Genomic DNA, 15,426 nt, shown 5'->3' with positions numbered 1-15,426 from the left:
AAATCCAAACCAGCTCTCCCACATGGTAATGCCCACCATTTTCACCAGATCGCTGGGCTGGCAGGTTTGTGTATCTATTTTTTTTTTTTTTTTTTTAATATTTAAGAACTAACTGCTCTTTCACAGGAAATAGCCATAGCCTGTAGGATGCCACATAGTCCTAAATGCTGTAGTATATGAGACTATCTCTTTATGGAAAATGAACTGTAAATTGAGACTCATAATTGCCTAGTTTTAGCCTCTGATAAGGATAACAAGGTCTTGCTGAGCAGAGCAAACCTTGCTCTGAGAGTGGACTTTAGTAGCAGGTGACATGTTCTACATTTTGTTTTTCAGGACAATGTTAACTCTCTCTTGCCGGTATTTGAAGAATTCCTGAAGAATGCTCCAAATGATGCCAACTATGATGCCGTCAGACAGAGCGTGGTCATTCTGATGGGCTCCCTGGCAAAACATCTGGACAAGAGTGACCCTAAAGTGAAACCAATTGTTGCCAAACTGATAGCAGCCCTGTCTACTCCATCCCAACAGGTACCTCCTTTCAAAAGTTCTCAGGAGTCAAGCAGAAGCAGGTTAATTCTCTGACACTTTCAGGGATTTCATCACTCGCTTTCATCCCTGTTCTTGGAAATATGGACTCCAGGCACAACAGAAGTAGTGAGTTACAGAGCAATGAACATAAGAATGGCCATACTGGGTCAGACCAAAGGTCCATCCAGCCCAGTATCCTGTCTATTGACAGTGGCCAATGCCAAGTGCCCCAGAGGGAGTGAACCTAACAGGTAATGATCAGTGATCTCTCTCCTGCCATCCATCTCTACCCTCTGACAAACAGGGGCTAGGGACACCATTCCTTACCCATCCTGGCTAATAGCTATTAATGGACTTAGTCTCCATGAATTTATCCAGTTCTCTTTTAAACCCTGTAATAGTCCTAGCCTTCACAACCTCCTCAGGCAAAAGGAGTTCCACAGGTTTACTGTGCACTGTGTGAAGAAGAACTTATTTTTATTTGTTTTAAACCTGCTGCCCATTAATTTCAGTTGGTGACCCCTAGTTCTTATATTATGGGAACAAGTAAATAACTTTTTCTTACTCACTTTCTCCACACCACTCATGATTTTATATACCTCTATCATATCCCTCCTTAGTCGCCTCTTATCCAAGCTGAAAAGTCCTAGCCTCTTTAATCTCTCCTCATATGGGCCCCGTTCCAAACCCCTAATCATTTTAGATGCCCTTTTCTGAACCTTTTCTAATGCCAGTATATCTTTTTTGAGATGAGGGGACCACATCTGTATGCAGTATTCAAGATGTGGGCGTACCATGGATTTATATAAGGGCAATAAGATATTCTCCGTCTTATTCTCTATCTTATTCTCTATCCCTTTTTTAATGATTCCTAACATCCCGTTTGCTTTTTTTACTGCCGCTGCACACTGTGTGGACGTCTTCAGAGAACTATGCACAATGACTCCAAGATCTTTCTCCTGATTTGTTGTAGCTAAATTAGCCCCCATCATATTGTATGTATAGTTGGAGTTATTTTTTCTAATGTGCATTACTTTACATTTATCCACATTAAATTTCATTTGCCATTTTGTTGCCCAATCACTTAGTTTTGTGAGATCTTTTTGAAGTTCTTCACAATCTGCTTTGGTCTTAACTATCATGAGCAGTTCAGTATCATCTGCAAACTTTGCCACCTCACTGTTTACCCCTTTCTCCAGATCATTTATGAATAAGTTGAATAGGATTGGTCCTAGGACTGACCCTTGGGGAACACACTAGTTACCCCTCTCCATTCTGAAAGTTTACCATTTATTCCTACCCTTTGTTCCCTGTCTTTTAACCAGTTCTCAATCCATGAAAGGATCTTCCCTCTTAACCCATGATAACTTAATTTACGTAAGAGTCTTTGGTGAGGGACCTTGTCAAAGGCTTTCTGGAAATCTAAGTACACAATGTCCACTGGATCCCCCTTGTCCACATGTTTGTTTGACCCCTTCAAAGAACTCTAATAGATTAGTAAGACATGATTTCCGTTTACAGAAACCATGTTGACTTTTGCCCAACAATTTATGTTCTTCTATGTGTCTGACAATTTTATTCTTTACTATTGTTCCAGCTAATTTGCCTGGTACTGATGTTAGACTTACCAGTCTGTAATTGCCAGGATCACCTCAAGAGCCCTTTTTAAATATTGGCGTTACATTAGCTATCTTCCAGTCATTGGGTACAGAAGCTGATTTAAAGGACAGTTTACAAACCATAGTTAATAGTTCAGCAATTTCACATTTGAGTTCTTTCAGAATTCTTGGGTGAATGCCATCTGGTCCCAGTGACTTGTTACTGTTAAGTTACTCAGTTAATTCCAAAACCTGGCTTTAGAGTGTTATAAAGGGAATGTGTATTCTCTAAGCCAGTGGCTTTCAACCTGTGGTCCACGGACCCCTGAGGGTCTGCAGACTGTCTAAGATTTCCAAAGAGGTCTGCAGCTCCATTTGAAATTTATTAGGGGTCCAAAAATGAAAAAAGGTTGAAAACCATGGGTCTAAGCAGCTACACTCTGAAGTCAAACATGGGTTCAGATTCAGAAACATGAGAAGGCAGAAACCTGTCGCTGGGGACACATACCAGTAGATCAGCAAGGTGAGTGGTGGGGACACGTTATAGTGTTAGTGACATACACCTTGTGATATGTTTAACTAGTGGGTTTTCCCATAGGTCCAGGAGTCTGTTGCAAGCTGTTTACCACCTCTTGTGCCTGCAATTAAAGACGATGCAGGAGGAATGATACAGAAGCTAATGCAGCTGCTATTAGAGTCTGATAAGTATGCTGAGCGCAAAGGTGCAGCATATGGACTGGCAGGCTTGGTGAAAGGCCTTGGCATCCTCTCTCTCAAGCAGCAGAAGATGATGACCACGCTGACGGATGCCATTCAGGATAAGAAGAACTTCCGCCGGCGAGAAGGTGCGTGGCAGGCCCTCTCCTCTCCATCTTTTTGAAGTTTTCTGTATTTGATCTGCTGACACTTGTACCAGGCATATTGATACCTGTACTTCCTCCATTTACTTGGGACTGACTGACTTGCATAGGAAATCCTGTCTCTGGTTACTCTTTTCCCCTCAATTGATACTGTTAAAGTGGGGAATGTGCATCTCCTGAAATCTTGATTTCTCTTGTACAGTATATTTTAAAACAAACAAACAAACAAAAAAAACCCCACCTCACAATGGAGTAGAGGAAGGGGTCTTAGTCTCTGGAATGTGTCCTCACTCTCATCTCTCCCATCTCAGGTAAGGGTGTTGCTAGGGAGGCTCTTGCTTCGCTCAGGGCAGTAAGGATAGGAGTGTAAGCTGGTCCAGAGGTGGCGATGGGTTTTTAAAACCTCTTCATTGCGTTTGCTGCTGTATGTTTTCCATCCTTATTTCTCTTTCCTTCACTCTGATCCTAACTTACACTGGGACTCAGAAAGCTACCACGCTTCATTTTTAATGCTATCAGTCTCTGCGCCACCTTTGGGGAGCAAAAGTCCCGGACACAATACTCCCTTCTGGTTTAAGGAGGGAGAATGAGATGCCCAGGAGGTTTCTGGATCTGAGGTTCCCACAAAAAATTACCTCTTAGCTCCTCAGGCAAATCTGATCTTCACTTCTGATCCCACCTAGAGTGTATATTATTTCCTGATTATCCTGTCTTTTTCTAGGGGCTCTGTTTGCCTTTGAGATGCTCTGCACCATGCTTGGGAAGCTCTTTGAGCCCTATGTGGTTCATGTGTTACCCCATTTGCTGCTTTGTTTTGGAGATGGAAACCAGTATGTGCGAGAGGTGAGTAAGAGGTTCCTGAGAACCAGGAATGTGAGAGGTGGTAGCAAAAACTATTCTTATTCTGAATAACTATTTAAATTTAAAAAAACCAAACCCTTGTACAAACCACAGGCCAGTAGAATTTGATTTCTTTGATAACCAATAGCATCATATTCCACTGGGCATTAACTCTAGGTTGGGACTGTCTTTCAACTAGCTGTACTGTTGGACATCCACACTATTTTACCCCAGGGCCATGTTCCCACCCGCTCTTTAAAGAAGCGGGAGAAACCAGCAGTGAGGCAGATTATAAATGTCCTCTTTCCTCCTTCGAGGCTGCAGACGACTGTGCCAAGGCAGTGATGAGCAACCTCAGTGCTCATGGCGTGAAGCTGGTGCTACCATCGCTTCTGGCGGCTCTTGAGGAGGAGTCTTGGAGAACCAAAGCTGGTATGGACTAGTGTTTGACTCTGCTATAGCTCAGAGGAGCTTGAAGTTCACTGATACACCACTTGCCTGGCTTATTCTTTCATCCCAGTGAACACTGTGAGATCTTGTTCTCTTTTTTGTGCTACAGCGGAGCATGGAGCTTTTGGAATGAATGCTTCATTTATCATCTGTCTCAACATATTTAAGCAGCATTTTCTTGTGACTGGATTCTAAGAAACATTCTCTTGCAGCTATAGAGGTAGCTGAAGAGCAGGAATCTTGGCCTGCTGCCCCTCCCGAACAGTTTTTAAAACTTCCCATTATTTAAAAACCTCCGCAATGCATGTGCTTTCTGGACTATTGCTCTGTGCAGGGCTGAGTTTGAGCTGAACACTGCCATTGCCAGTCTCTTCCATTGCATTAATTTTCTCTTACTCTGTGTTCAGGGTCCGTGGAGTTGCTGGGGGCTATGGCATACTGTGCCCCAAAACAGCTCTCTTCCTGCCTGCCAAATATCGTGCCAAAGCTCACTGAAGTGCTCACAGACTCCCATGTAAAAGTGCAGAAGGCAGGACAGCAGGCTCTTAGGCAAATTGGCTCTGTTATCAGGAATCCGGAGATCCTGGGTAAGAACCCTGTGCCTCTGTGTGTCTGTTGTTTGATTGCTCAATGCATCCCAATATGAGACCCTAGTTCATAACCATGTCCTAGGGCAGGACCCTTTTAGTTTACGTTCACATTGAATATGTAAACTTGAAACAAAATCCACTTTAGAAAGGTATAACCTGAAAACTGCAACACAAGTGTCTGTTTTTATGCTTTCTAAATGTTCTCTGAATCTTCTCAGCTGATGTCAATAGGGCTTCCTTTGCCATTTCTCACTTTGTCATTCTTTAGAAGGATTAGCACTTTTTTTGGGTGGGCGCGAGGACACCAGCTGTGGCTGAAGCTGTCTCACTTGTCGGTTCCATGTACAAACATAGCATTTTTCTCTCCCATTTTGAAATGTGTAGCAATTGCTCCAGTACTGTTGGATGCGCTCACTGACCCATCCAGGAAGACCCAGGAGTGCCTGCAGACCCTGCTGGATACCAAGTTTGTCCATTTCATTGATGCTCCGTCTCTGGCCCTCATTATGCCCATTGTTCAGAGAGCCTTTCAAGATCGTTCCACAGACACCAGGAAAATGGCTGCCCAGATCATTGGAAATATGTACTCCCTGACTGATCAGAAGGTATAATGCTGGGGAGATCTTTCCAGCTATAGACTTCGCTTACTTTGGAGAGGAGAAATAGTCTAACGGAGCAAAAGACTTGTGAATATTTTACTGGTGTGTCTGGGGTTTTGTTCTCGGTAAGGGTAATCCGAGAACTCTGAGCAGTTCCACTGACTCAACATGGATGTCATGTGAGCAAGTGACTTCTGCAAAGATAATGAAAATCCTAGCGTGGTTGAGACCAACTTATAAACTTTCTCCTTTGATCTACTGTGTAGCTCTGGTGCCATATACATTTCCCAAACAAGTCTTGTAGAAGAATTGGTAAATATTTGTGCTCTAAGAGAGATGCCTCCATAAATCCACTACTTCGGAATGAATTCAGAGATTTTCAGTGTTGGTTCACAGAAGGAAAAGTTGAAGTAACTGTAGAGTGAAGATCGGTGTTTGATTCCTTTATTGCTGGTTACGCTCTAAAATTAAGCCTTGCATTGAGGGGAAGAGGGCTGGATTTAATTTAGGAAACAAAAATTTAATTTATGAATGAGCATGAAAGGTTTTTGAGTGACCTGCTTAGTGTGACAGTGCTCTGTAAGGACCGCGTGGGAAAATTGAGTTAATTTGTGTATTATCAGTGCTGTGGAAGCAGTGTATTAAGCTCCCAGGGTACAGCTGTATCAAACGGTTACCAGACAAAGATGAGATTCGGATGGCTCAGTTTTCTTTTTGAACCCAGCACTTAAACACTGGGCTTTTTGTTTCAGGATCTGTCTCCTTACCTACCCAGTGTGACCCCTGGACTGAAAACCTCTCTGTTGGACCCCGTGCCTGAGGTAAGTCTTGGTAGAACTACAGTTCTACTCAAGTGTGAAGAGTCTTTCTGCCTGTAGGATTAATCCTAATCTTTCCACGAACTAGTTTGTGGTTAGAATAGTGAGAGAAGCTGTGAAAAGTGATCAGGGAGGGGAGTTAAGACCTCCATATTGCTCTGTCTTGATAACTTTCATTATGACTGGATATTTTGTAACTTTACACTTCTCTCTCTTGCCTGTTAGGTGCGTACAGTATCTGCGAAGGCATTAGGAGCCATGGTGAAGGGCATGGGGGAGTCGTGCTTTGAGGATTTGCTGCCATGGCTGATGGAGACGCTGACGTATGAGCAGAGTTCAGTGGATCGATCTGGTGCAGCACAAGGTAAGTATAACAGGAGCTGAGCAATGGTGTTGGAGTTCCTTAGCTTGGCCAAAATAGAAGTTTGTGTGTGTCGTCATTGTGTGTTTACCAGCTTTGAAATCGAGTGTTGTTTTTCAGGTCTGGCTGAAGTCATGGCAGGGTTGGGGGTAGAAAAGCTGGAGAAACTTATGCCAGAAATTGTAGCTACAGCCAGCAAAGTGGACATTGCACCCCATGTCCGGGATGGTTATATCATGATGTTCAACTACCTGCCCCTCACCTTTGGAGACAAGTTCACCCCCTATGTTGGGCCAATCATACCGTGCATCCTTAAGGTAGGAAGCAGATAGCAGAAAATTCACAATTTAGGGAAGGGAAGGAAAGTTCTCAGGTATTTCTAAATGCCTAATAAAGTAATTGAGATTTGCATGGCATTGTCCATAGCAAATTCTATTCTCTGCTCTTCCAAGGTCCTTGATAGCATTGTTTGCTGGGTTTTTTGTGTGGCTTTTAGTAAATCCTTGACTTTGGAGATTGTGGGAAATGGGAAGAGGTCTCAACTGGGCATTCACTGCTTTGCAACTCATTACTTTTAATGGATGAGAGAGAGGAATGCACCATCTCACTGTGGAAATCAAGTGCCATCTATTTGGTATTTTCTTCCACATTGAAAACGACACTTTGTGATTTATCTCTTGGTCTAGGCTCTGGCAGATGAGAATGAGTTTGTGCGAGACACCGCCCTTCGTGCTGGACAGAGAATCATCAGCATGTATGCAGAAACTGCAATTGCTCTTCTCCTGCCTCAGCTTGAGCAAGGTCTCTTTGATGACCTTTGGAGAATCAGGTAGAGAATAAGTTTTTAACCCGGCAGTAACCATCCTTCCACCAGTGGAAGATCGGATGGGTTCGGAGCCTCTCAGTGTTGCTCTTCAAAGAAGTGTAGGAGCTGCTTTGAAACAAGAGGCTCTCCCTTCTACACGTGGACTATGTGGTGCCTTTGTAGTAGTACTCTGACTCAGAATATGGAGTGGAATATGGAACATGCAGTTTCTCCCAGGTGATAGTGCAAAACACTCCTACTGGATCACTTAGCCAGGTCGCAATTTTAAAATGTTTTTCCACAGCAGTTTCTCTGGTAATATTTAGAACTCACATACACATAGTGCATTTCTTTTTTCAAAGTGCTGTCTCAACAATCATTCCCCCTGGTGTGGAAACATGAAGTGGAAAGCACCCTGGTCTAAAAATTAGTTACATAAAATGGCTACTGATGAGTGCAGTCTTGTGGCATCCCAAGTGTGTGTTCATATCAACACAGAAGACAGTGGACATAGACAATGTGCAAATGATTTTACCGACAGGCTATTTTGCTCCTCTTCAAAGTTCAGATCAAGGCTTATTTGTCATTTTGCTGCCCTAACATGGCGGCTCTCTAATCTCTGTTTTAGTTTGGAATTCCCTCCATCCCATCATCTTTATAATGCTCTTTCTCACTCAGATTGACGGAATGATCTTTATGGCATCTCATATGACAATTCACATTGACTTGGTTCTCTTCCTCACCATTTGCTCCCATGGTAGTGTCTAGCATAACAGTCAGTCAGTTTGGACAGGTACCACTTGTTTTCTTTTTTCTGCATGTAACACTGATCTTACTCCCTTTGTCAGGTTTAGCTCAGTTCAGCTCCTTGGGGATCTTCTATTCCATATCTCAGGAGTCACTGGAAAAATGACAACAGAAACTGCCTCAGAGGATGACAACTTTGGAACAGCTCAGTCAAACAAGGTAAGTGCTGTTGTCTGTTGCTGTGCTCCCATTTGTGGAGAGAGCCTGCTGGAGTGACCTTTATAATGGCAATACCTCTTCTAAGTTTCATGTGGCAAAAAGTGCAATGTTGACTTCACTGGTTTCCTTTTATTTATTTCAGGCCATTATTAGTGCTCTTGGTGTGGAACGGCGGAACAGAGTTCTGGCAGGTCTGTACATGGGCCGATCAGACGCCCAGCTCGTAGTTCGTCAGGCATCCTTGCACGTCTGGAAAATTGTGGTCTCAAATACACCTCGCACGCTACGTGAAATTTTGCCAACCCTCTTTAGTCTTCTGTTGGGGTTCTTGGCCAGTACTTGTGCAGACAAGAGAACGGTAAGGGTTCTGCCCAGGTGGTACTCTGCTAACAAAGGTTACTCTGTTCATAACTGGTGTTTGAGGAATGTGGTTACTCTTTCAATAAACCGCCCCAAAGCTGTCAGTAACCTAACCTTCTTAAAAACACATGCGTGTCTCCTCTACACAGTCCCTGTTTATTTGGAGCAGCTACGGTGAAATAAACATTTTTTTAAACCTCCCTTTTCATAGCTGTGTTCCCATCTCCACTCATCATTAACTCTGCTATGAACACTTGCTTATGGATGAAATATGGCATATAAGAGTACAACAAATAGAGAGTAAAAAAAATCACTTCAACCATTAAGTTCCATGCGACTAAGAAATGGAAGTGTTGGGTTTCAGATGTTTGTACTGTTAAAAGTTTAAAAGGAAATGAAAATATGCACAAGGTTATACTGTCTAGAGTGGCAGTATGGACTGTATTTCATGAGTGTATATGTAGCATGTATATAGTGTCTCGGTGCAGTCTGTGTTCGTCTGAAACACTGATGGACTGAGGTACGTAGTGCTAACTGCCTTAGATCTCTTACTAGTTAGAATGGAATATTCCAGTTCAGTTGGGGTTGACACGTTCTAACTAGTTGCTTGTGATAACTGTTCAGAGTGACCCTGTTGTATGATTGTTGGGGACAGGTTGCAGCACGGACGCTGGGGGATCTCGTTCGAAAGTTGGGAGAGAAGATCCTTCCAGAAATCATCCCTATCCTGGAAGAGGGTTTGAGGTCAGAGAAGAGCGATGAGAGGCAAGGTGTCTGCATTGGTTTGAGTGAGATCATGAAGTCCACCAGCAGGGATGCAGTAAGTTAAATTCCAGAGGGGAAATTTCAAACTTCTTAGCCCATGTGCTGTTATAAAATACATTCTTTGCAGTTAAGGGGTGAAGATGCAGCAAACTTGCTTTATGAACTGCCGTAAAAGGAACTGAATTTCAGGAGTTGCAACTAGTTGGAACTGCTGTCCAGATGAAAGTGCGTGTGTGTGTGTGTGTGTATATATATAATATATATAATTTATGTCTGCAATTGGCAATCTTAAAACAGTGCAATCTGTCTTCAGATTGAGACATAAGAGTTGAAAACTTCTTTCAAATTAATCTAGCTCATTGTGGATGCTACAGATTTTCACACAAATTAATCCATCTAAATTTTCCATGAATTAATTTCAAGTAAAGAGCAATTTATTTCTATTGTGTAAGTCCTGAGTTCCCAGCTGCTGTGTTCAGGTGTTGCTATGCTCCAGCTGCCAGGGACAGATGTCCTGTAATTGTATCTATATATCTCATAGGTGCTGTTCTTCTCAGAGTCGCTAGTTCCTACAGTGAGAAAAGCTCTGTGCGATCCTCTGGAAGAAGTCAGAGAGGCTGCAGCCAAAACATTTGAACAGCTGCACTCAACAATTGGATACCAGGCTCTTGAAGACATCCTGCCATTTTTGTTGAAGCAGCTGGTAAGTGTTTCAGATATGACCAAACCCTTTTTAAAAAACCTCACTGTAGGACAAGTTTTGAGATTCTTGATACAGGCTGAAGGAGGAGTTGGTCTGTAATGCTAGATCTTTAGGGGAGGGTCACAAGTCTAATTATTTCATTTCTTCCCTGGATTCATCTCTTCTGCAAGAGGGGAAGGGAATGGTCTTGTAGCTAAAGTGTAGAACGAAGAGTTGGAACATCTGGGTAATCTTCTGGCTCTGCTACATGTCTCCACTGTCATTTGGGAAATCACTTAATCTGTGTGCCTCACTAATGAGATTCTTCCTAACCTGGTAGGGAGGCTTGATTCAGAGTCTGAAAAAGGCTTTGAGAGCCCCAGATGGAAGGACTTATATAGGTGCTGGTTGTATGATTATCCCAAAAATTGTCACTTGAAACAAGGTCTAGTTTGCTGTGGCAGAGATAATCTTGCATGCGAGCTGGCTAACTCCCTGTACTCTTTCTGTAGGATACTGAAGAGACATCAGACTTTGCTCTGGACGGTCTTAAGCAAGTTATGGCTGTTAAGAGCCGTGTGGTGCTGCCTTACCTGGTGCCAAAGGTATGGTTTGGAATAAATCTAAACTTCATAAGTGTTTTATTTCTTCTTGCTTCAAACGTTCTCTGCACTGATGTTCAAAGACTGGGAGCAAAATTTCAAACTCTGCACAGGTTACTTGCAGAAGCACTCGTTGTAATTTGGATTATGATGTACCCATGGTTAAGAATTGTTCATGCCTGTGTATTATGTGAGGTGCCTTCTGAAAAACCTTACTGGAGTAAACTACTGTTGCTTCTCCTGTTTTCTTTAGCTAATTTCTCCTCCTGTAAACACCAGAGTGCTAGCATTCCTCTCATCTGTGGCAGGCGAGGCCCTGACACGGCATCTGGGTGTAATCCTACCTGCTATGATGTCTGCGCTGAAAGAGAAGTTGGGCAGTGCTGATGAGCAACTGGTAAGTGGCATAGTTCATTTTTTGGTAAGTAAGGAAGACTAGTATTTTAAGTTCAGTTATAAACAATGTTTCAGGGTTTTTAGATAAATTGATGGTATGTTTTAATTTTGTGCATTAGCCCCTTGATTCAATGATCTTTTTGTTGGTGGTATATCAGGAGTTGGGAAAGTTAGACTACCTGAATCTAAATGGGTTTGGCCAACAGTGTGCCCAATTAACGGGATCTGTTGTAGCATTAGAAAACTGGGGCATTAGATGAGAGACTAAAAATATATATTTTCTTACAGTTCTTACTCTGAGTGTGGTTCTGTTTCTATACTGCTTCTTGTGATTTCAAAAATATATAATATGCAAAGTCCAGAGTGTTTCTGTCCCCAAGAATTGATTGTTTTTGTCTGTCTGTTTAGCTCAGTGTAACTAAAAATTAAAGTGATGGGTTCATTGTCTAAGATGTCTGTTAGCTGATCTTTCAGTCTCCTAGCACAAAGATTCCCGTGGAGCTATCTAAAGTTGTCCATAGCTGACATTCCCTTCAGTATGGTGACATGGACCATGGAACTGCTTGGATCAAGATGAAGTATTGTGTGCTGGGGCCTGTGATCTCTAAACCTCTGCACTGAAGATGGAGCAAAATGCAACCACACTCATTTTATGTAAATTAAGTGCAGCCCTTTGGCTCTTGGGAAGCTACCTATGCAGCTTCTCATTTGGGCAAAGGGGCAGTTCTTAGTTTTAGAGAGAATCTGCCATGTACTCTCCTCTCCATCCTTCAAAAATTGTGTTCCATCCTTAGTTTATGCCCTGGATTTATCATTAAATAAGGACAATCTATTGTTAAAATTAGTTACTAACAAATAAGAAATTGATTTGGGCTCTAGATGGACTACAAGAACAGAAGACATGTAGGTGGTGTGACTGGTTTCCATGAACAGTAATTAACAACTATACAATTTATCCTGGAGGATAATGGTCTGTAGGGCAACAGTATTAAACCTTGAGATGTGTGGCTTTTATTCTGGGTGAAAGCTAACATAAAGTTCATTCTGACTTTCTAGGAAATGGCTAACTGCCAGGCTGTAGTCCTGTCTGTGGAAGATGATGTCGGGCAGAGAATTATCATTGAAGATCTATTAGAAGCCACTCGCAGCCCTGAGGTGGGAATGAGGCAGGCAGCAGCTGTCATTCTAAACATTTACTGCTCCAAATCAAAAGCAGACTGCACTGCTCATCTCAGGAACTTGGTCTCAGGCTTGATCAGACTTTTTAATGATACCAATCCTGTGGTTCTGAATGAAAGCTGGGATGCTCTCAATTCCATCACCAAGGTGAGATATGGGGCAGGGCCACAGCTCACTTCATCGATTGCTTATGCTCAAGTCCTCCTTTTCTATTTTTGCAAAGATTGTAGTATTTTGAGGACTGCACTAGACTAGTAGTAGTATATATGAAAAGTCAGACATTCAGAGAGAGTGGGCATAGATAGCAGTGGCTTATCTCTTGGTAAACATGAGAGGAATTCAAAAATTGTGGTGATTAATGCTGTTACACATCTTTGCCCTTTCTGTCACTCCTACAGAAATTAGATGCTGGGAACCAGCTTGCCCTCATTGAGGATCTGCATAGGGATATTCGTATGGTAGGGAATGAAGCCAAAGGAGAATACATGCCAGGATTCTGTATTCCAAAGAAGGTAAACAATAAGTGTGTAGTGTGGGGCTGTGATTTACCACAATAATACTGTTGTTTCTTTCCAGTAACCTAGTTAATGTGATTTTTGTAGCTATCAGAATATTGTAACACTGGAGCATTCCAAACTTTTAGGTGTAGAGACTTTCTATAGGTTACTGCTGTTACTTGATACCCCAGTTTGGGTTTCTGTTGTAACTAACTATTTGACAACTCTATAATGCACATGAGTCATATTAGTTGTCTTTTTGGTGGAAGTGTGAAACTGGACTTCTCTGCCAAATCTTTCAGGATTAAAATTTACTAAGCAGCGAGCAGTTTAGTAAGGCATAACTGCATGAAATCAAACTGAGCAAAAGTACTTCTAATGGAAATAAAGATCAGTAGGAAATTGATAAGATATTTCCAAGCTTGCACTTCCAGTGGGAAGTCGGGGGAAAGTAGGTTAGGTGTTGTCTGCATTGTTGGTTCTTGTTTTCTTGTTTGATTCCTGTGACAGGGAGTGACTTCTATTCTTCCGGTGCTGCGGGAGGGAGTTCTAACTGGTAACCCAGAGCAGAAAGAGGAAGCTGCAAAGGCCTTAGGACTAGTTATTAAACTGACCTCTGCTGAAGCCCTGAAACCCTCTGTCGTGAGCATTACTGGACCACTTATTCGGATATTGGGAGATCGGTTCAGTTGGAATGTCAAGGTGGCTTTGCTTGAAACATTAAGCCTTCTGTTGGCCAAGGTAAGATTCCAAATCACTGGTAAACTTCTTTGTTTTTCCTTTTTGTCAAGTCTGAACTCTCCAGATCTGTTAACCTTCTCTACGTAACCAAGTTGCACTGGGCTTTTGTGTACCATGTTTAGTTACAAAGAATACTCATGTCATGGGTGTGAAAACCTTCAGTGCTTAATTCTCTGCTTTCTGACAACTGAATTCAGTCCGAGCATGACTTTCCCATTTTTTTTTAGCTGTGTGTTAGGGAGATTCTTTATCTGGATGGGCAAGTGCTGATTTTATCATTTATATCTAAGTGCTGTTAGAAGAGACCACACTTTTTTTGATCTTTCCTGTCTAGTTTTTGTTTCACATTTGAGTGCACGTGATTCCCTCCCACCACCTAAATCTCTGCCTATACAGGTTGGGATTGCCCTGAAACCATTCCTGCCTCAGCTACAGACTACCTTCACCAAAGCGCTACAAGATTCAAACCGTGCTGTACGCCTTAAGGCTGCTGATGCACTCGGTAAATTGATTGCCATCCATATTAAAGTGGATCCTCTTTTTACTGAGCTGTTGAATGGGATCCGTTCCAGTGGGGATTCTAGCATCAGGTAAGCTGTGGAAAATGGGCAGGGCATGAACTACTTGGCAGTAGTGGGAAGAAAGGCAAGTTTAACTTTTTAAAAACACTCAATTAACATCAGAGATTAGTTGTCTGTAGAGCAGAAGCCAAGGTTATATAAATACTATGAAAGACTCCAATAGTTTGTTTCCTATTTAGCATTTGTTTCAGTCCATATGGACTTGGTATTTTTTCCTAGTTCCAAGAATAAGTCCACCTATCAGTAAAATGCTCAGCTCCCTAAGAAATGAGCCTCGTACTAGAGAAGATTTTCTCTTTGTGAATGGCCAAAGACCCTTCCCAGCAGTAAGCATGACAATCAGATGTGAACCAATGCAGGCATTGTTTGGTGCTGATGGTTTCCTGCCCTTAGAGAAGCTCCATCCCCTTCAAATTTAGGCACACCCACCTTTGTGCTATTCATTGTGTATGTGAATCTGTTGTTGGCAGCCAGCTCCTTGTTCTTTGTTGACATTCTGTTCCGGGAAAACTGCAGTCTTGAATTGTAACTTGTGGTTGTTCACTGCAGAGACACCATGCTGCAAGCGCTGCGATTTGTAACGCAAGGAGCTGGTGCTAAAGTGGACGCAACAGTTAGGAAGACCATCACCACAGCGCTTCTCGGAATCCTGGGACATGATGAGGTATTGCTGCAAAGGGCCCGTGGGGGACGTCTCATGCACTCTGTGTTTGTTTTTTAATTTAAACGCTGAGCTTTCTAACAGAATTGTTTCCTAAAATAGCTTCCTGGAGGAGTTACTAATAATACACTGGAAAGAGAGCTTCTGTAAAAGCAGACTGAAGCTCTGCATTGCTCGCTAAACGGAATTTAATCTGTAAAACTGAAATCGCTTCAACACCTTACAGTATGTTGACTGAGAAGCAAATTTTATTCAGGAATAAGATACGTCCCTGGTAAATCTATTGTAACTCCTAAATTTTGTGAAATGAGTGTTTCCTTGGCTGCTTTGTGTGTTTGACCTTCTGTTCCTCACCAACATATTTGTTGAGGCAGCTAAAAACTATTCACTTACCATCAGCCGAAGGTAGGAAATATCCCAGCTGCACTGTAAAAGCATATGTGAAGTCTTAACATCTCCGTCAGTATAGATAACCTCAGTGTGGTTATGGAGTTCCCTTTTTTCGGAGGGGTTACATTCTCACTGACAAAGAAATTATCCAGTT

At 42.3% G+C, this 15,426-nt stretch overlaps 1 protein-coding gene across 1 annotated transcript in view; it reads left to right on the top strand.

Annotated features, from left to right (window-relative positions):
• Window positions 1-15,426, top strand: part of GCN1 (GCN1 activator of EIF2AK4) — a 61,649-nt gene that overhangs the window by 36,784 nt on the left and 9,439 nt on the right. Inside the window, exons 33-53 of the mRNA XM_074973255.1 lie at window positions 337-531; window positions 2,728-2,974; window positions 3,711-3,832; window positions 4,147-4,261; window positions 4,687-4,866; window positions 5,254-5,474; window positions 6,221-6,289; window positions 6,512-6,650; window positions 6,768-6,964; window positions 7,334-7,476; window positions 8,301-8,418; window positions 8,561-8,776; window positions 9,434-9,598; window positions 10,085-10,246; window positions 10,738-10,830; window positions 11,081-11,224; window positions 12,280-12,549; window positions 12,801-12,914; window positions 13,410-13,640; window positions 14,037-14,230; window positions 14,771-14,885. Of these exons, the coding sequence (XP_074829356.1) occupies window positions 337-531; window positions 2,728-2,974; window positions 3,711-3,832; window positions 4,147-4,261; window positions 4,687-4,866; window positions 5,254-5,474; window positions 6,221-6,289; window positions 6,512-6,650; window positions 6,768-6,964; window positions 7,334-7,476; window positions 8,301-8,418; window positions 8,561-8,776; window positions 9,434-9,598; window positions 10,085-10,246; window positions 10,738-10,830; window positions 11,081-11,224; window positions 12,280-12,549; window positions 12,801-12,914; window positions 13,410-13,640; window positions 14,037-14,230; window positions 14,771-14,885 (3,450 nt within the window). The remainder of the gene's footprint in view (window positions 1-336; window positions 532-2,727; window positions 2,975-3,710; window positions 3,833-4,146; window positions 4,262-4,686; window positions 4,867-5,253; window positions 5,475-6,220; window positions 6,290-6,511; window positions 6,651-6,767; window positions 6,965-7,333; window positions 7,477-8,300; window positions 8,419-8,560; window positions 8,777-9,433; window positions 9,599-10,084; window positions 10,247-10,737; window positions 10,831-11,080; window positions 11,225-12,279; window positions 12,550-12,800; window positions 12,915-13,409; window positions 13,641-14,036; window positions 14,231-14,770; window positions 14,886-15,426) is intronic.

The sequence above is a fragment of the Natator depressus genome, chromosome 15 (assembly GCF_965152275.1).
Source record: "Natator depressus isolate rNatDep1 chromosome 15, rNatDep2.hap1, whole genome shotgun sequence".
NCBI classification, from domain to species: domain Eukaryota; kingdom Metazoa; phylum Chordata; order Testudines; family Cheloniidae; genus Natator; species Natator depressus.
This window is presented reverse-complemented; position numbering and strand designations above follow the sequence as displayed.